Raw genomic sequence first — 21,953 nt, 5'->3', positions numbered from 1 at the left:
TTCATAAAAAGATGATTATAACAGCAGATGTAGCTGGTTAATATTTTTTGTGTTGTTCAGCTTTATTTTGTTTGTTGAGGGTTTTTTGAGGATTTTTTTTTACCCCCTGGGGCAATGGCATGCCTGAAGATTTCCCCCTCCCAACCTCTTTCAAATGCAAATGTAGAAAAAATTTATGTTTTAAAAATAAGCATGGAGCAAGTTAATGTTATTGATTAACATCTTTCATTTTTTTAAATGAAATTGCTCTTAAATTCATCTTCTTGTGAGAATGGCATTCTTATTAGAATTATGTGGTAGTTAGAAACTCTGTACTAAATTAAAGTGTCTTCACTCAGCAGCTGGCTCTTGCAGCCCTGATGTATTTTGTGGAAGATTTACAGTGATTTTAGAGTATCTTTAACTACAAGGATACTCAAAATGTTCCTGTTTTTCAAAATCTAATTGTAGTATAAAATCAGAATTTAGACAATGTTCATTGTACAACAGCTTCCTAAATTGTTGGCAGGTTTTTAGGAATGAAGAATTTATCATTATATTAACCACCTAGAAAGGAGTTGGACTATATACATACTACTTTAAGTAAATAAATTAGCAATTATAGGCCCACCTCATTTTGTTGCTTTTTAATGTAGGTTTTTTAATTAACTAAAATTTTAGGGTATGACAGTTACTAAATGAAGGGTTAATCCTAACCTTCCAGTCTCTAGATTTAGCAATATGAAAAAAATGGCAGATTTTAAAAACTAGTGGCTCTTTGTAGTTCAAATACATCCAATATTCTGTATGAGCTGACAGAAGATACCTGTTGTTGTTTTATATACTGCATTATCCAAGTTTGAAAAAAACCTCTGTCACAGCCTAAAGCAATTAATAATTATGTGTACTTTCTCATGTATAACATTTCTAACCCTGGCTTTAGTGACATGTCTTTGAGGTCACTGTTTGTAAAGATGGGCTGTTCTGAAATTTTTCATTTGGATTCTGAATACTTCCAGTGGTCTTTTCTAGTTTTCATATTTTAATGGTGGTTCACTTTTTTTTTTAATTTCTATTTTAATAGAAATTATATAAAAACCTGAGTGAGGTGAAGTCTGAAGTGGAAACAGTGATAAAAACTGGGAGGCAGATTGTTCAGAAGCAGCAGACAGAGAACCCAAAGGAACTGGATGAAAGGCTTACAGCTTTGAAGCTGCAGTATAATGAATTGGGTGCAAAGGTAAGTTCTGTGTTTTTAATATAAAACCATGTAGTGACAAAGTGAAAAGTAACCTCAATGTGGTAAGTAAATGGAGCTTTTTACTGGTTCCTTTCAAGGTTCTTCCAGTGGGACAGAAGGAATGGAGGCAAAGGCAATCAGTAGGATGGCTATTCAGTTGCTCTGAAGGAAAAATAAAAACAACCACCTAGGAAAATAATAAAAAAAAACTATTACAATTTGAAATTTTACTTTTTTAATATTGTAATTTTTTTTCTGCTAGTTCATTGGTTTTGAATTCAGATGGGGGATGTTGTTTCATTCTGATGCTTCAAAGAGTCTTTTCAGATTAGGAAATTACTTAGATCAAGCTTTACTTATTGGGCTGCTTCATAAAAGAGAAAATTCTACGTTTTGAATTACTTCTACCTCTCACTGTACAGATTTTAAAGTATAAAATTTCTGTTTCTTGCTGTTCAAAAATCTGTCGAACAAAGAGCTCTTGCCACTGAAGTTTTCTTTGAGAGGCACTTGTGTACCACTGTGCTTTGTGGCTTCTGCACTTGCATGCGGTCAGTTTTTGTCATAACCATTCCCTGATTTAAATGTCAAGAACTCTGATTTACATTTTCACTGTATCTTAATATGTAAACCACTTCCCAATGGGAAACAGTTTTGTTTACTCAATTTTTCCCTAAAAGTCAACTAAATAAAGTAGGAGGGACAGGCTCCTAGCCAATATTAACAAGACTCAGAAGAGGCATTGTGACATCTTCCTAAAGAAGACTGGATTTAAACAATTCAGTTAACAAATATCCTTCATTACTCTCTTTTTTTTCTCTCTTGCCCTCATTAGAAACATTCAGAGAACTTCTTAAAACTGTAAGATTAGAGTGAATTTGGTGCTGTGTCTGGATGACTGAAAATTGTGAAAGACAGATAATAATTTTCTGTTTATTTTTAAATTTTTTACACCTGAAAAGTACAGAATGGGACAGGAAGCTTATTCTTATTTTTTTAGATTATAAATTATTCAAACCATAAGTTATTGATAGCTAGGAAAATGAGCCCATGGTAATACTGAGAGCCAGTATGTGGTTTAAACAGATAATGAGCATCAAGCCCTGGTGACAGTATGATAAAACAGTAAGAGTTATGTTACTTTTCACAGAGATAATACTTATTAGGGAATCTGAATTAAAACAGTTCCCTTTTGCTAGAAAGTGTAGGCATTAAGAAACATCAGTCTTTTGGGTGTCAGAAAAACTGGAGTCTGCTTCAGTAGGTGTGGATAGGTGTCATTTGGGATTGGATAATAAATAAATTGGATTGAGCTCTCCATTATTTTAGAAGGAACTGTGGCATTTATTTCTGCATTATGTTTAACTTAACAGCAAATAGGTGCCATTATTGTAGGAAACCTCTCTTATCTAATGAAGGGATAAAAATGTGCCATTAGGGAGACGTTAGTGACTTCAAGTGAGTCGTATTGCATATTGATGTGTTTCAAAAATTTGCAGTACGGGGTTTACTTCTGCTGCCCTAGATGTATTTTCTCACATTTACTTTTGCACATCATGGTAATTAACAGTTTAAGAGAAATTCACAGAAGCCCAGATACATAGAAATAAAAGAATTGAATAGCCATTATCAGCACTAATTTATTGCATTGAGAAAAAAGATTTTTTTTTTTAAGAGAAAACTAACAATATTTATAACTAATAGTAAGTCTCGGGACTTAAATATATGGTCTGAGGGAAAAACACATGTTCAAGCATAAATTCACTTGTGTGATTTTCTAGGTACTGTTTGAAGAGGCCCCCTCACATATATATATAAAGTAACTCAGAATCACATTTTCTGACCCAAAAGACCTTTAGAGGGCACTGTTTCCTATTTTTCTGTAGAAAATGCATCTTTACATTTGAAGTACTAACAAACTGATTAATCGGTAGCCTCTGGATATACGCAATGTATATGGAGATATTGTTGTAGTATTTATATAATAAGCACATGCTAGAGATGTATATAGGAAGACAAATATCCTCTCTCTGTTTTGACAAGGATCAGTAACTTCATTTTATAATATAGCAGGTGTTTAAAATTCTTAAACAGGCAATCAAGCTCAGGGTAGTGCACTTTGCTTTGTATTGCTGCTAAGTAATGTTATTTACAATTGCTATTACACTCTTGAGAAGAAGAGGTGGAAAATCTGACTCCATGTGTGAATGGAGCTGTAAAAAGCCGAGTTTTATGGTCCTTCCCAGGGATTTACCTCTTGGCCTCACTGTAAGTTCTGTGGTCTCATTTAATAAATTTGGTATGCAAGAAAGAACATAAAGCATATTCAGTGAAAAATGTTATGAGATTTCAGTAGTAAGCGTCTACAGAGCGATAATAAATTATCAAGAACACTTTATAGCTTATTCCCTAGGCAAATCTCATCTCCTTACTCAGGGATAGCAAAAACCATGTACCTAACCTTGTAACATCCTATTATATTTTAAAACCTCGAATTCTCCTTGGCAGTCAATCTGCAAATCAATTTGATCATTGTGTCACTACTTGTTCTTAGTGGCACAGTACAAAATAATTTTAGTAGATGCTGATACCAGTTTTCTACCACTGTAGAAAGTTTTTTCCTAAATAAAAATACCCAAGGACAAATCAGAGGCTACAGTCTTAACTAGATTACTATTTGATTTGCTATTACTATTCAAGCTAATTAAAATTTTCTTTTAAATATTAGTGATCTATGGGACACTTTTAGTTCTCTGATTTCTTTTTTAAACTTCATCACAGCATAACTTATTAATTTGTATTTTCTGCTACTAGTTACCTAATGTCTATTGTCTATTGCAGTTTCCCATCTAAGATCTCTTAATTTGCTCTTTTCTTCCTCTCCATAAAGAGTTTTATGGGCTTTAGAAAGGCTTTATTTGCCCTGTTCTTTCAAAACCCATTGTGAGAGAGTCAAGGCAACATAAATACTCAGCCTTTCTTCCAAGTACCATGTACCAAGCTTAAAAGAACTTTACAACTAAAGCAGAGGTCATCCCAAGTACTTCACATCCAAAACATTCAGAAAATTAAACCTTAAAGTTAAATGTGCTGCTTTAGTTTGACATTTGTTTTTTCAAGATTTGAGGCTTTCTTTGACTGGTATTTCTTTTCTTCCACGTAGCTTAGCTACACAGAAAAAACCTTGAGGAATCCCAGTTCCTATATGGCCACCTATATTAAAATGTGCCCTGTGAAGGGTATTTTTTTTTTACATCTATTTTAAGTCTCAAGGAAGGTCTGTTAGTTCAGTTGTTCCAAATTATTTTGCTCTGCATGACTTGAAAACAGAGGAGGAGGTTTTGGAACTCTGTTCTAAAACTGGTTCCAACTCAATGAATCTTTATGCACATAATTTTCTCTTTGGTGTTTACACTCTAACAGCAAAATTACTGATACTGAGAGAACAATTCAAGACATACCTATACTAAAAGTGCAACTTCACCTGTGGAATCCCAAGTCTAGTTTTTATAGAAAAGTGGCCAACAGAAAATATTACATGAAAAACCATTGGATCCATTTCACTGAAGGGTTAATAACCACAAGTTTTCTTCCTGCAGGTGACAGAAAAAAAACAAGAGTTAGAGAAATGCTTGAAATTGTCCCGGAAACTACGGAAAGAGATGAATGCTCTGACAGAGTGGCTGGCAGCGACAGACGCAGAACTGACAAAGAGATCTGCTGCGCAGGGGATACCGAGCAATTTGGATGCTGAAATTGCCTGGGGCAAGGTAACAATGGAACACACACATGTGAATATTACCGGAAAATAGATTTCTTTTTGATAAAGAAAATGAATTTAAAATTATGGCATTTTACTTAGTGGAACTTTGTTAATGTTTTGGCATTGTCTCACCTTAGCATTAACGCTCTGAAAAGTTTAAACCACTTGTCTCTGCAGAGAGCAATAACACAATTCACCTTCACATTGCAATAATCTTCACTGAGATGAATTTTAAGTTAGAATTTAATTTTTTAGAGTACTATAAATCAACCACACTGTGTCCATGTAAAATAGAGATCTCTTACACTATTCTACTCATGGTTAGAAAGGTATTAAATTGTAGATGAAAGATTAAAGATGCCAAAATGTTATATATTCCACATGTTCAGATAGCAGCCAGGATATTTGTTTTCATACTCTTAGATTTGTAGCTTGTTCCTTTGCATTCTGGGGGCTTCCTACATCCTTGAGACTTCACCTTTAACTCATCTTTCAGGTTAAAGCTCAAAGCCTAAATCAAAACTTTCCTTAAAAATCACCATTTAGATAAACATCTTAGAGAAACCGAGGAATGAAAGTGGTCTGTAAAAAAAAGGCTATTTCTGTGTGATGTTAAAACTTAGCATGCTATCACTTAACACTAGCTAATCTATTTCAATTTCTGCACATGAAATAGAAATCCAGTCTAGCTGAGGACATAAACAAACCAAGTCATCATTATTCAAACATAGCAAAATCTGCATTTTAGAGCACGCTGTGATGAACATTTTCGGAAGCTTCAAAATTTCAAATAACTGTGTGCAGCCAGCAGCATTTTGAGCAAGTGTTTGAACAAGTGTTTCTGTAGTGTCCTGGACAGCTGTTGAGATGGTAGCAGGTAAAGAAACAGGAAGAGCCTTTGTGCGGGTTCCACAGAGATGTTCACCTTCAGCCACATGCCTGGACAGTCCAGGGTTAGATGCAAGAGCAAAGGGCCACTCCTGGTGAGGGTCCAGGTTTGAGTACATGGGATGAGCAGGGTGGGGGAAACATCAGAGACCAATTACCAGGGGACATGGGGGTGGTACAAAGGTGGGGTTAGGGCATGGGAGCCAGCAGGGACACAGGGTGGGAGTGACCGAGGGACAGGGACAGGGAAGGGACATGGGGCCAACCCAGGGAACAGAAAGGGGTGCATGGGCATGACAGAGCAGGGGCTGCTGTGAGAGAAACCTCCTGTGTCTCCCTAACTAGGGAATGCCTTTCAGGGTTTCCATGTGTTTCTATATAATTTCAAAAATCCCCTTAAATGGTACTGGGGGTTTGTAAAAAAAAAAAAAAAAAAAAAAAAAAAAGCCACTTCTGCTTCATTTAATGGAATAAATCCTATAAACATTTTACTAGTTTCACTATGCATTATAGAAATAGTCATGAATTATACACAGGCAATCTGCCTAATTTTTATTAATGGCAGTGAAGATTCAAGGCGCTCAATTCAAGTTTGCTTTGTGGGTTGTTTTTCTTTTTAACTCACCCTTTCAAGTTTCTGAGCTTGATAAAGGGTCTTTAGCCTTAAAATACATTGAGAATTTACATACTAATAACAACACTAATATAACAACAATAGAAATTTTAAGAAAACAGTCTACACATCTTTTGTTAGGTTTGCAGGTTTTTTTTGTTTTTTTTTTTTTTTTTGGTCATCAGTCTCTAAGAATTACAGTATTTTAAAAGTCATATCCAAAAATATCAACTTTCTCTTATACTGACTTGCAATTACTGCTTTGACTATTGCAGTTTTCACTTTCAAATCAAAATCTAAATCCCTGCAACCCCCATTGTTCTCTCCTACTGTTGCCTGATGTTTTCTCATTTTCACTTGCTGCTTTTCCTGCAGTAAATTTTGTGCAGTTCATCTCATTTCTTTGGACTGATATTTTGATCTTAGAATCATAGAGTCATGGTGGCTGGAGAAGACCAAAATCCTGGTGTTCCACCTTTGGCCAAACACCATCATGGCACACCACCAAGAGCCTTGTCCAGTTGTTTCTGCAACACTTCCAGGGACGGTGATTCTGCCATTTCCTTGGACAACTCATTCCAATACTTAACCAGTTTGAACACCCCCAGCTGCCTCAGCTGCCCCTTATATGACTGATCCTCCACACTCTTCCCCAGATCCTTTACCCTTCTCTGGACTCACTCCAGCCCCTCAATGCCTTTCTTGTAGTGAGGTGCCCAAAACTGGACACAGGATTTGAGGTGTGGCCTCACCAGCACCAAGCACAGGGTGACAATCCCTGCCCTGGTCCTGCTGCCACACCATTGCTGATCCTGGCCAGGTACCATTGGCCTTCCTGGCCCCCTGGGCACACCTGGCTCATGCTCATACCTGTCAACCAACACCCCCAATTTATTTTCTGCTGTGCAGCTTTCCAGTAACTCTTTAACACCCATAACAAAGGACAAATGTCAGTTTTTTAAGAAACAAATTAGAAAATCTTCATGTTTTAACGTCCCCAAACTAACCTGCTGGGTAGTTAGGCCACTCACCCAGTAAAATAAAAATAATCTTCAGTGGTGACTACAGAGTAAAATTCTACTGAACAGAAACAGAAACGTGCACTTCATGGTCCTGTCGATCCAGATGTGTGTAGCTTCTCAGGTACTTAAAGAGAAAGATTTTTCCTTAATATAATTTTATTGTTAGATATGAACCTTTATGTTTCAGAAATTGCATAATTAGGACCTAAAACTTGATGACTAGAGCAGCTGCACAGTGGGAAGCCTTTGTTATGTCTTAAGCTTGCTACAAGTACAACATATTTTTATCTGAAGACAACCAGAAAAGGTAAAAAGGCTAATTAAAATAAGAACTATTAACATGAAAAAATATATCAGACAGGAACCACTCCACCTTCTAATCTTAGAGTGCCGCTGAGTATTGTGAATTCTCACAGGGAATTGATACATAAAGTTTTGAAGGAAAAGCTGTTAAAAAGGATATTTTGGCTTCAAATACTCCCCAAACCCTTCAGTACAATCTAAGTTCACTTATTACCTCAGCTCCTCCCCTTCAGTCAGTTTCATCACTAAGAAAAGAACAAACAAACAATTTTGGGTGAGAGCAGCTGGCTCCTGGCAAAATATGTATGTACTGAGTGGTTTTCAAAATTCCATTTTAAGTTTGCCTTTTAGGAAATAGAAACAAATATTCACATATATATAAGCAGACTTTTAATGTAGAGCAATCCAACAGGTAGTATATGTGGCAAATATTAGACTTACATGTATAAATATTTGCAGAAATTATGTGGATAATGCTTTTTCCTAAAGAATCTGTTCCCACTAGGAGACACTGCTGCATTTTACCCTGGACACTTTAAAATTCTTGCAGGGACTTCATAAATAAATACAATGCTGATACTCCTATGTGGATTTCATTGAGGCATCACAGAAAATTCTACATCAATAATTTAGTCCCCAGAACCAGAGCCTCACAGTACCTGATTAATGTCACAGCTTTGGGCTTTGGACTTCCTGGGTAAGTAGGCTGCCAAAGACAGTAACCAATCTAATGAAATGCACTGGGAGATGAATTAAGCCCAGCAGATTCCCACTGTGACAAAAGTCTGCAGAAAAACTAAGATGGAAAATGGAGAGAGAGAGAGAGGAGAATTCAGTAGTGCAAATGAACTGAAAATTGGATGTGTGCTGCTGTCAATATATCTAAGCAGAGAGCTAATAATCTTCTTTCTTTACAGGACAAGGAAGCAGTTATATTTATTAGTGCACTTGTTTTTAATTTATTTTCAGCACCCAGGTCTTCTTAAAAGTGAAAAGAACTCAGAGGGTTACAAAGATAATTATAGAGTTGACAAGAAAAGAAACCACACATTTGAATGTTGTCTTCAAGATATAAACACCTAGAAGTAAAAAGGAATGTCCGTCTTGAATGGGAAATGAATCTAATGAACAATAGCATTAATCTGGACATCAAGGGAAATGTGTCATTTGTTCCCGTGTAGAATTTTTCAAGAAATGGAACAAAAACTTGGCTGAGTTATGTGAAATGACATGGGCAATATAGTGAAGACTGTAAATCCTGCCTTTCTGCTCAGTAGAGACAAGTTAAATCTTTTTATTTGAATTCAGCTCTGTTATAATAGATAAGAAAAATTACATGCGGGTGGAAAGATAGGCATTAAACATTGTGTATTAGAAATCCATTCATAATTAGAAGTCTGATTTAGTGAACATATTTATCACTGAAGACATTAACAACTTCAGGGTTTATTTGTCTTTTAATCAGGAACTGGACTGATAAGAATTAGATTGCCAGGAAACCATGTTCTTAAAAAGGAAATGGCAGATGGTATTACCAGGAAAATTCTGTATCACTCCCTACTACTATCAGCAGTATGACTCTGCCAATGCTTTAATCTGATTTTTTAACAGTGTGTAATACCAGTGAGTATAACGTTGACTTGAAGTACTTAGAATTACATTTAGCAATATATTTCCTGTCAGTAATATCCATAAAAGAAGACAAACTGTAAATTGTGTCAACTGATTCATAGTCACTGGCCAAAATGCAATAAAAATAAAAGGTGTGCTGTAAATAAACAAATAAATATGTATAATCAACCGCTGAGAATACCATAATGTCAGCTTGTGATTAATTCTGCAATCCCACCTGTGAGAGCTGAGCCACCTAATTTCTTTTAGAAAGATTCAAATTGCAAAGAGTATTTTCAAGTAATCCACAGCACAGAGGCAGTGCAATGGCACACAGAACTTTTCTTCATTCATTCATTGTTTTTGTGTTTTTTAACATACACATGTTAATGACCATCATGACTAAATATAATATTTCCTGCATTTACTTACAATTCTGGTTTGTTTGAAAAAAAAATCATTAGTTTATCTTGATACATGGTAGTTTTGTCATTATAAAATATAACTCAGAAGCCCTTTTTTCCACATCTTCAGAAAAACAAGTCAAACAAATAAAATAATAATAATAATAATAAATAAAAAAGAAAAAAAGCAACAACACAAAAGACACCCAAACCCCAATTTATATGTAACTTCTGTTTTCAGACTTACTTAATTCCTAGTTGGTATTTGGTGATGAGAAGGATATACACAAACCATCACAGTAAACCAAAATCATCAAGTAAAAAAAAAAAAAATTCAAACAAACAAACAAACAAACAAAAAAGGCCAAAGTAAAACAGTTGTAACAAAAAACCCCTGTAAGTATATTTTAGTAAACTGAAAGATGAAGAGTATGTCACAGCACAGTGGGATCAGGGACAGAACTGTGAACACCACTCAAAGTGTAAATATCTGCACAGGGAACTGCAATTATTTGTTCTAACATGATTCATCCTGTCATCCTATGGATCCGTATGTAAAGTAGGTAAAATATTATTGTATGCAGCTACAAACCACTTATAAATTCTCAGCAGGGCTCATCCCTATGGCTTTACACACTGCTGCATGATTTGCCTTCTTCACAGATTTCAACCCATCCTAAGGTGTTTTTAACAGAACTTCTATTTTGTACTGCAGCTCCTTTCCTGAGTTTTTGATGGATTAAACTGGTGTGAGGGAAACTCAGATTTTCCCTTTCCCCATTCTGATGTTTCTGGAAAGGGGATTAGAAACTAATAACCTGAGACATGCTCTGCATGCAGAGTTGCACCAGGGTCTGTCTGATTGCTTTAATTTCCTGGGTGCCAGGAACCTAGATGCCATTTCTCTTGGAAATGTTCAAGTCCTGGGAGTTCCATGGTGGTGTTATCCCCCAGTTTTGATTAAAGCAGGATACCAACATTTTTCTTATGACCACGAGTGAGAAAAGAATAACAGTTCCTTAAAAAGCAACGGAAATATTTCAGTCAGTGAAACGCAAACTAATTTTCTGGGTCAAAGAATTTCCATTGCGCTATTTTGTACCAAATAGCCATAGCTGATACTTCTGAAAAGTGGAAGTACAGGAGTTGCTTCCAAAGAGGCACTTCAGAATTTGGTCTAACTGAATAACTGAAATTTGACTGGGGAGAGATTCACATCATCTTAATTAACTCTTGTATCTGCAAATAGACATGATCTTAAATAGTGGCATATGTAAAGAAGTGTTGACTATATATATATATATATATATATATATATATATATATATTTATATATATATTTATATATACATATATACATATACATATACATGTCTCCTTAGTATAATCTGTATAATTTTTATGCATATTTTATTGGTGATATCTTTCCTGGAAGTATTTATGGAGCCCTTCTCTTCCAACTGGTAATACACATTTGAATAAGATTTTATTTTATACATAAATATACCAGTCTTAAGTGGTTGGGGGGGGGGGGGGGGAAGTGAATATAATTACATCACTAGAATTATAAACAGCAGAATGAATATAATCTGTTTCAGAATTTTTCAACATTGCAGATAAATTTTCACAGCTGTGAGTGAGTGCTCCACGTTAGGATGTCGAGTTCAATCTAGTTCTGTATTTTTTTAATGTTACATATATTCACCCTGATAAGCATAAAATATCAAATTGTATAAATTGCCTAGTCCTTCTGGGAAGAATTGCATCACTTTATTTGTTAATGTTTCATATCGTACACATTGTGGTTGTGTTAGGGTTGTTTTGTTTGTTTGTTTGTTTGTTTTGGTTTGGTTTTTTGTTTTGTTTTTTTTTAAGGTGATTGGTGTTTAAAATGTCATTAAATTGCAAAGCTACTTTTATTAATTATGTAGTAGTTTAATTTCTATAACTTTTTATATGTTTTCAAATAAAATGCACAGATTCAATGCAATTTTATGTTATTACAACCGGAAGGGAGCTTAAATCCAACAAAGCTGTGTTGAACTTGCTCTTTCAAAATTAGGAGAATTTAAAAGCCACTGCCTGAGTTTTACTGAAATAATCTTAGTTAAATCCTGGCATCACGACACATTCTTTTGTTTTGTTTTGTTTTGTTTTGTTTTGTTTTGTTTTGTTTTGTTTTGTTTTATATAATGCTGTTGAATTAATAGCAGTACATTTGACTTTTTTCTTACAGAAAATTAACCAGTGCTGTCTGTTATATCACAGTGAACAAAATATGTGTAGACTATCACTTTCTAGTAATGCTAGAAAGAAAAATGGGTAATTTCTTAGGAATATAATGCAGACATGCCATTAAAAACAAACCAAAATTGTCTTATTGAAGTTGTGAAAGAAAGTTTACGTGGTGAATATCATAATCTACAGAGGAAATTGTAGCTGATAATGCAGCATGGAATCCCACTGACTTTACAGACCCTGCTAGTTTTTCAGTTGTATGCAGTGGGTCCAGTATTTTATACACAAGGCATGTAAAAATGGAGATTTCAAGTACTGAGGAAGGTGCTTTTGTCACTTCAATGTTGGGTAGAAGGCCTCAATGTTTTTTTATGACGCTGAGGTGACGTGTGATTTCCTTGGTTTGTGTTCTTCACTTGCAATTACACAGGGGAGCTGGAAATCCATATTGCCCAGAGGTGCATCTAGTTTTTAGTTTACATTAGTTCTTTACTTTGAAAGCAATAACTCATTTCATACACATAGGGAATTACATCTGGTTTTTGGGTAAGAGTTTTGTTTAATAGACATTTAATTGATCTGTATATTTACTAGTTGGGATTAATATTTATTTATATAGCCCAAGATTGGTCAACGTTTTCATGAACATAAAATACAAAAGAAACCACAACCCATGTTATATACACATCAGACAGTCTTTTCCAAATGAAAGTAGATAGTTTAGAAAAATGAATCTGATCAAAATTTCCCATCCTCTGTTGAAGGTAAATTATATCCTTTGTGTTATTTTTTCATGATGACACTTTGCACCTGCTGTGAAACAGATAAAACAGCACTAGAGGAGGGCATGTTTTTCCTTTAATCTGATGAGGACCTGCTGAAATTTTAAACTCTTCTTTTCAAATTCTATAATTATATAGTATATTGTTAATAATTTGCATCAATCATGCCTTGGTTCTATTCCATATCCTCTCTATTTTAGAAAGTTGATAGAATGTGGAAAATTTCTCATGCTTTCATGAAATGCAAGTGTAAGAACTTTTCTCTGAAATAACTTTCAAACTGAGATCCTAAATACTTTTAAGCATAGGAAGTGAGCTGTTGCTTTAAGCATGATACACCAAATAAGTTGAATGTACTATTAAGGTTCTATTTTACCAAAAAGAGAATTTTATACTGTCTTTATTGAAAAAAAAAAAAAATTCCACTTTCACTATCAATATGTTATCAACAAAATTATACTGCTCTGCGAGCATGAGAGGTGTGATAGTGTGGAGGTCATAAAGGTGGGGTTCTACTGCATAACAGCATTCATCCTGAGGTAGAAGTATTGTGTTTGCCATTTGTTTGAAGTGGTTTTTTACTGTATTCACATTTCTGTGAGAAATCCATGTCTCTGAAGATTAGCGTTTCTTCTCTACCAAGTTCTGTTTGTGTTCATCTTGGAGCACTTAGTTTCTCCTTGCAGTTTTATTTTATAAGCAGAGATTTATATGCCTGGATCATTGCTGTCAGGTGCCAAAGATCTCAGATAAATATCTCTCATAAAACTGGTTATATGTGAAATTAGGTGTAAGGAGTTTGTGCCTCTCCTTGAGTATTCAGCAAGACTGCTGTACTTCACACAATGTCATCTCACTGTTCAGTATTTAAACACCTGCTTTTTTATATGTTGTCTAAATATGTTGGAGTTTGTTCCTTTTGTTAGACTTCTGGCATGTTGCAGTGAATATTAAGCCATAAGTAATGAGTAAATTTTGTAGCTTTGCATATCAGATCTATAAGGTAATATAACAGTGGGAAGAGATGGTGGAAATCTGACTTTATAGCACTGCATATGTGTTATAGTCATTCATGCTTAGAAATGCTATGGGCAATAGTTTATTTTAGTGTTTTGGTTTGCAGAATGAAATCCCAAGTGAATGTAATGAAAATATGCAATTTTCTACAATTAGGAAGCAAGTTTAATGGAAGGAAATAACATGATTTCTTCTGAAAAAGATTGCATTGACAAAAATTAAAGTAATAAAATAGTCACCAGACTATTTCTGATGGAGTTTTTTGTCTTAAGATGTCATCATGATGCTGTGTTATTGTCCCATTTATTATGCAAGCTTTATATTCAAATTGGTAACTATCTAATTTTATTATATGGAAAGTAACTTTAAACATCTCTATATAAATATTATAAAATGTGTATTCATTTTTAATAATTAAGTATTGAAACTATATTTTGAACACTGAAAGATAATTCACTTTAATTTTTAATTAAGCTATTTCAAGAAGTTGAAGAAAAAATAAAATTTTATCAGAGCTCAAGTGAAACAATTTGCTTTTTATTTGCTGCTCTTTGCAGAATGTCTTCCCTTCCTATAGGAAGCAAGACTGTGCTCTGGTATAAACTTGCAGCCTGATTTAATATTTCATGTTCTTAGTGTGGGTAGTTTTTAATTCCCAGAAATTTTATTTCTTTTTCTGCTCATGTAGGCCACAAGGAAGGAGATTGAGAAACGCCAGGTTCAGCTTAAGAGCATCAGTGACTTAGGAGAGAACTTGAAGGCAGTGATGAAAGGAAAGGAAAGTGTCGTGGATGATAAACTCATTCTGCTGAACAGTAACTGGAAGGCGGTAACTTCACGTGCTGAGGAATGGTTCAATCTCTTACTGGTAAGGAAAATGCATTTCTTCACACAGAGGAAATGTTGGCTTCCAGTTGTACATGCCCAGCCTTATAGAAGTGCTTTTTCTGGTGCCTTGGACTGTGCTTATTGAATACACAGGTACACAGACAATCGATTGTTGTTAAGTACATTGTGCATCTTTTGAGAATCTGATTGATTACTGAATAGAATCTTGATTGTTAGCAATTTGCAATCCTGTCTGTCTCAATAGTTTTTGCATTGTTTTCAGTTTGGGGATTTTTCCTAATAAACAAAATGCAGTTTCAAGGACAGAGACTACTTCAGTAGTCAAGTGAAAAAAATAGTCAACAAAATTGAGAAAGTCTTAGCATTGATGCCAACAACATCAGCTGCTTTTGGCTGCATTAGCATTTCTGTTTGGAATAGTACAATTGGGAAATAACTTTCCACTTGCAAGTTGCTTTGGCCCACAGGGTCGCTCTGGTGTGTGTGAATTTGATTCATTTCAGAGGCAAATAAATCATGAGCAAGGGTGTGCACCTTATGTGCTGAAGATCTATGATTTGGTTATTCAGAACATCATAATCCTCCTTTGGATAGTTTTATAGGGCATGTTTAGGCGGGGATAATTCCTTAAAGGTGCTGGATTAAGCCTAGTATGCACTAAAATCCCTAGTACACATTTCATACAGATTCAGGAGCCTCTTCCCCAGCTGCTTCAAACTACGGATAGCCACATAACTTTATTCTGCCTTCAAATTCATTCTGTCATGAGGAGGTGACAGCTTGAACAGAAGGGTATGGGCTTAACTACAGGGTATGGGCTATCAGAATGTTTGGGAATTCTTTCATGCTGTTTCTGTTCCTGAGAGCATGGGATTGCAGTTCCACCCAGAGAAACAGAAGTGATTTTTACTGGTGTGTTGGCCTTTGTCATGACTGCTCAGGGCTCGGCGTGTTGGAACTCCACTAGAATGTATATGGCTGCATTACAAATGCTTTGGCAATAAATATACAGCATCACTACAGGGCTTCCTCAGCTGAGTACAGTATCCAAGTGAAAGTATCTAGAGAACTTAAGCTTTTCATTCAGAATCATCTAGGTGCACAGATTTAATGTGGAGTTCATTATAAGAAGCATATAATGGAGTTTACAAGTTGATATGGTTATGTATTCCTGTATATCCTCTCCTTCTCTGCTTTGGATTCTGTGGTTAATATTTGCTAAAACACATGATAAAAAGTTCTAAGGGAGGTAATTGAGGGTTTTTTTACCAATTTTAGAGCAGTGTAAAATAAAGGTAGGTCCATTTGGGAGACAAAAGGACTAGTAATACCTTTGATTTTGGGCGTGTGGTTTACATATGTATTGTGTAGGATATGCATAGGCCACATTCTACTGAGCTCACCTGAAAAGAAAAAAATTTAAATGAAGCAGAGAAGATTTATAAGAATATCAACTAGAATAGCTTTTAAAAAGCAAAGTCTCATAGCAGAGAAGTTAGACAGAATGTCCATAAGAGGTTTGGATACAAAGCTCCCAGTTTTGACTGTGATTTTACAAGTTCATCCTTGTGGCCATCTGAGTCAATTTACTGGCTTTACAAAATTAATTCTGTACCTTGTTCTTGAGAAACACTCCTTTGCACCTCCAGTAGGTCTAGCTAACAGCTTCCTGTTCTTCTCAGCAGCCTCACTGAGCTGCCAACACTTGCTGTGATTTTAACATCCTGCTGCCTGTCACTTTGGAACCTTCTCTCTCTCCTAGACTGTCTTTTTAAAGAAACCTAACATGTGAAGTCAAGCAAACAAACGGCAGATTCTATCCTTCACAAAACTGTGAAAAAATACTGTGTAAAATAAACAAGTTTTCATAATGTCGTAATGTGTACGTTTGCCACAGTTGGCATAACTACAGCTGTTATTTCAGTTCTGATTACACTTTTTGTATGCAGTATTTACCTTTTCCACATACAGGAATATCAAAAGCACATGGAGGCTTTTGATCAGAATGTAGCTAATGTCACTACTTGGATGTATCGTGCTGAAATACTGTTGGATGAATCTGACAAACAAAAACCCCAGCAAAAAGAGGAAATTCTTAAGGTAAAAAAATGTGATTTTCTGGAAAGAATTAATTTTATTCTAAAAAGATCTGTGTCAAAACTAGCATATTTCAAAAGGTATCACAAATTGATTGTTTTTTTGTTTCTTTTCTGTGATAAAGCTGCCCTCTGGCAGCTTGTAGATTATTCAATAAATTAACTCTGTATTACCAAAATTAAATCCCTTCAGAAATAAAACCAGATTGTTATTATAATTCTTGGGAACTTCCTGGTGAGTAGAACAGCAGTTTATTAAACATATGTTTCTGGAAAATGCTCCTTTAACACAAGGTTTTGTTTTGTTCAAACAAAACCTTTTTTTTTTTTTCCTGTCCCCTTCATTTTTAATTGTATTTCTCTTTTCCTGTGATGCTTTTCAAATATGTATGGTATTTCTGTCATATGATTGTCTTAATTCTACAAACATTGTTGACATTGAAGCCAGATCAGCAACATATATGTTGAACTAGCCGTAGAATCAGGTGTGAGTGTATTGAGCGGAAGGTTATAGTTGACCAATTGCATCATTTGACCAACTGATAAAAAATCAGCTTGTTATACAGATGTGTATGTTAAAATATTTCATTTTAAATACCTTCTTTAAGAACATCAGGTTATAATCTACAGGGACTTTTCCTTCTGAAGTCAATGTGAAAATTTACTTTGTACTGAACTCTGTGGTCCATACATAGTATCTGAGTAAGGGTTTGCAAATCAAAATCAGAATAGTATTGCTGATACTAACATAATGATGTCATTTACTACAGCAAAATTTTACAAATTCCAGGGCAGAACATAAATCAATGCCTCATTGATCTCAGCAGGATTATGAAACTGGCTTTTGTAGATGAACGGACAATTTTGCCCCCATAACAAAGTAAAGTTATCAATACCTGTATATAGGTTTGCAATGCACTGTATATATGTTTGCATTGCACAGAGGCATTTCATGCAGGCAGTAAAATGTAATTCTCATTCCCAAATGCCTTGCTATCTATTTTTGGCCTCTGCTGTACTGGGTTCTACTGTTAAGATTAATATTGCAGAAGATAAAGGCTTTTGCCCTCTCGGGTTTTTGTGGGTATTTTTTGTTTTGTTTTTATTTTTTTTAAATTTGTGACATACTTATAGAAAAAAATAGGACTTTTTTTTTAAATCTAGTCATTTTTACTTGCCTGAACTATGGCCCTGAGCAGTAGTGAAAGTAACAATTATGCATCCAGTTCTATAATACATGAATTAGCAGCTCTTCCTAGCTTTAGGGACATAGAATAATTTAGTGCATCCTGAAATATGCTGCAATATTATTGCAGATAACATCCTGTCCAGAAATAATGATCACCATTAATTTCCTCTAGGAGATATTAAAACAGACACGTAGACACATTCCTGCTATCAGTTTGAGGGATATGAGTGGGAATGTCATCTAAGGTATTTCTACTGGATTTACACACTCGTGCATAATTATCTGAATTGCTTTGTGGTTTTGCTCCCTATTCCTTTGCACACTTTCTCTCTCTCTCTCTTTCTCTCTCTTTGCATTTATTACTAACTTCAAGCCCTGTCTCTTGCTCACGGACTGTAGCGCTTAAAGGCTGAGCTGAATGACATTCACCCCAAGGTGGACTCTGTGCGTGACCAGGCCAGAGACTTGATGACAAACCGTGGGGATCACTGCAGGAAAGTAGTAGAGCCAAAACTCTCAGAGCTCAACCAGCGATTTGCAGCTGTATCACAGAGAATTAAAACTGTAAAGGTAGGAGGACTTGCTTCCCTAAGGAGATGCATAAAAAATGGTGTTTGTGTAAGGTGCGCAATTGCAACTACATAGTGGGCTACAGTTCCTCCAAATACTAAGCTTTTAAAGGAAAACAACGTCGAGCCTAAGGACTGATTTTTTAAATAAGTGTAAATATTTGGGAGTTTTGGCATTAAGGTGTTTTCTCACTGTTTCACTATTCAAAGTATTTACTGACTTTATTTGAATGTAACAATGATTGCATCATTAACTTACAAAAAATTAACATCTGAGAACTAGTAAGTCTCTAACGTCACAAAGTAGGAGTAGCCTTTTTCATATAGATTGGGTTTTGAGAGCTAATTTTTCTGTAAGTGCATTTAGTCTTTTCCTATGGGTCTGGGATTCACCAATGCTGAAGATAGAAGTATATAGGGAGAGATAGAATAAATTTTACTTCAGCTACTCATCTGTACAACCAGCTTGACTGTTAAATCTGAATTCAGTGTGGATTAAGTAATTTTTAGCCAAGTTGTGCCATCTAAATTGGAATGAAGGACATAAACCACCTACTTTCTCCATTGTATTTGCTGCCTTTATTCTGAAGAGCTATTCAACAGATTAAATGAGGCAGCCATGCAGGCTTGTACATGGGATAGTGGGAATGCATGGATGCTGGTCTAAATTCTTATTGCTGCTCACTGTACTAACACTGGAAATAAATGCACAGAGGATCTATGGCAAAGCAGGAAATAAGCTTTGCAAAAAGCATAATCAAAGAGACATGGTTTCATATGAGCTGTTGGGATCTGTGCAGAGTTCAATATTCTGCCTAACCAGGATATTGAACCACCTTTGTGGATATTTGGGTTTATTTAGGTTTCATTTCTGAAGCAAAATGCCTTCTGAATAAAGGTTTTGTTTTTTTTTTCCCTAATGGCCATCGGTAGTATTTCAACCATTCCAGCTTCTTACATACCTCTTACACATGTACAAACTGTACACTGGGAGCATCTTTGCAAGAACTGTGTTGTCTGGTTTTGCTCTGAACACCTGCTATCTACAGTCTGGATTCCCATCTCAGTTTTACTTTGTACTTCCATGTTGTAAACTTGCAGAGATGATGCAGCCTTTGGTGGGTCCCTGTGAAATTATTGCTTGTCCTAAGGAAAAAATGGGACTGCCTGTAGTTGGCTTACTGTGTGTTCAGTGTTTGCATTGTGTGCTGTGGGTTCACTCAAAGAAGGGACAAAAGATTCTTGCCAGGATGTCTTCAGAACACAGCCTGCAAATGTCTTCCACCAGCCTTCTCTCTCAGGTTTTCCTCCATTTCTGAAGGCAAGGTGGGCTGGAATTGCCAGAACCACACTAAGATTTAGAGAAGTACCCAGCAAGATGAGAGGAATTACTACAGCACACAAATTTTAATGGCAAATTAGCATTTAGGGGGCCTTTTCCAAGACCTTGGAAAATGCATAAGTAGAATACGATTCACAAAAAGATACTTACTATTCATCAGATAGAGAGGAAAAACTCATCTGAATTATTGACTAGTCTACTGAGTCGTTATGTTCATTTGGATAAAGGACCAAATTACAGGGTACTTTATTTTTTTCTACATGTATAATGTAGGTAATTGTACTTTCCTTATGATTTCAGCTTTGTGAGCTGGATTTTTTTTTTTTTTTTTGGGGGGGGCGGGTGGTGATATGCTTCCTAAGTGTTTTGTATTTTTTTTCTCTTTTCCCCCCATATTTAGGTAAAATTATTCACTCTGTGAAAGATTAAAACATAAATTCAGGAGAACTGAAAGCTCTCATAACATATTTTCAATAATTTTTAATCTTTCTTTAAGTTAGCTATATTTTTTTCAAATACTAACAATAATCAGTACAGCAGTGAATAAGAAATGATCCATTATGTCAGTAAATTATAGTACGTAATTGTCATGTTCTGAATTAACAAAATGTTCATAGTACACTTAAATGAGACTTAATATTTTCAAGTAGTCTTTGAATATCATTCAATTACTGGAATTCATTTAGTATTTTTCTTCCACTTTCCTATTGTTTTTAGCCTTTTTTAGGGACTATAAATTTTATATTCCAATTTTATTAGTTCGTTTGTCTTTTAATGAGATTGAAGTACTTTAGAAAATATCCTTCAGAGCATTTGAGAAGAAATTACAAGAAATTACTCTCTAGTTTTCTGTTATTTCTAACTCAGCTGAAGTGCATGAGTGCAATTCTGAGTTTCTTAATAAAAATTTGTGAGCACAGTATTATTCTTTATGAATATTGTACATTATTATATTTCCATTAATGTTTTTGAATGTACAAAATCTCTGTTGTTAAAATAATCAACCAGATACAATTAAGATTTTTTTACCCTGAGTCTTTCAGGTCATCTGAGAACAGATTTCATTTGACATCCAGTCTCTCAATATTTTAACCAATTAAATTTTATTGTTGCTGTCTTCACTACAAATTTTGCATATAATAATAACAACTAATTGTACCAGAGTAAAGAGTAAAAGAGAACTACTTAGGATAAATATGCTTATGTCTTTAGCAAGAAAGACAGGAGCACATGCAGGAGTTCCTAGAACATCAAAAAGCATTACTTACCTTTAAGTCCCCATTTTATGCAAGAACCGCTGAGGTTCTCTTTCTTCTTGCATTTAAAGCCTTGAAAGAAGAAAAAGATTTCTGTTGATCATTTGCAATGCACTTAAATACACTCTATAGTGTCCATAAAACCCTTCACAGGCATGCGTGTCAGGTCAACAGAAGGTGGTGCATTGTAGTTAATAAACAGCACTTGGACAGTTCAAAACTGAATACTAAACTAGAACTCCAAACTATACTGGGATTTACTTTGGAGGAATTGAGTCTATTGTGTTTGGTTGACCTTCTATTTCATTCTGAATTTTTGTTGAGGACTTTTGAATCAAAAGCTGAATATTTGTTTATTTTTTTTTCCCCAATACGTTACAGAATACTATTAGGGGAATATCTTGCACAGAGGTTTTCTGTCCTTTGTTTGGTAGCATTCACTTGAAACTTCTACTGTTCCATGTGAGAGAACAATGATTTCAAAACTGAACCAGATTAACATTAAAATTTTCTCAATTATTAACAGTAGGGTTTTTTCATCTGAATGGATATGAATAATTTCTGAAAAACCATATTTAACAAATAGAATAAACATTTATATTTTTAGAAAAATATTATTTATTTGGACTTATTCTTTAGCACAAATATGACAATGTATTGTATTTTCTTCCTTTTTAATTTTCACTCACTTTAAAATTCTTTTTTTTACATACAGGGAAATTCTACATAAATTTGTATCTTTATCTGTATCTCTGGGTGCTTTGTTTATGTTGTAGGTATTTTTCAATATGA

At 34.9% G+C, this 21,953-nt stretch overlaps 1 protein-coding gene across 2 annotated transcripts in view; it reads left to right on the top strand.

Moving 5' to 3' along the window:
• Window positions 1-21,953, top strand: part of DMD (dystrophin) — a 767,992-nt gene that overhangs the window by 155,933 nt on the left and 590,106 nt on the right. For both annotated transcript variants that reach the window (XM_062488103.1, XM_062488102.1), the window contains 5 exons: window positions 1,064-1,219; window positions 4,819-4,989; window positions 14,549-14,728; window positions 16,681-16,809; window positions 18,394-18,564. In XM_062488103.1, coding sequence (XP_062344087.1) covers window positions 1,064-1,219; window positions 4,819-4,989; window positions 14,549-14,728; window positions 16,681-16,809; window positions 18,394-18,564 — 807 coding nt within the window. The remainder of the gene's footprint in view (window positions 1-1,063; window positions 1,220-4,818; window positions 4,990-14,548; window positions 14,729-16,680; window positions 16,810-18,393; window positions 18,565-21,953) is intronic.

Source organism: Cinclus cinclus, chromosome 2 (genome assembly GCF_963662255.1).
Source record: "Cinclus cinclus chromosome 2, bCinCin1.1, whole genome shotgun sequence".
NCBI classification, from domain to species: domain Eukaryota; kingdom Metazoa; phylum Chordata; class Aves; order Passeriformes; family Cinclidae; genus Cinclus; species Cinclus cinclus.
This window is presented reverse-complemented; position numbering and strand designations above follow the sequence as displayed.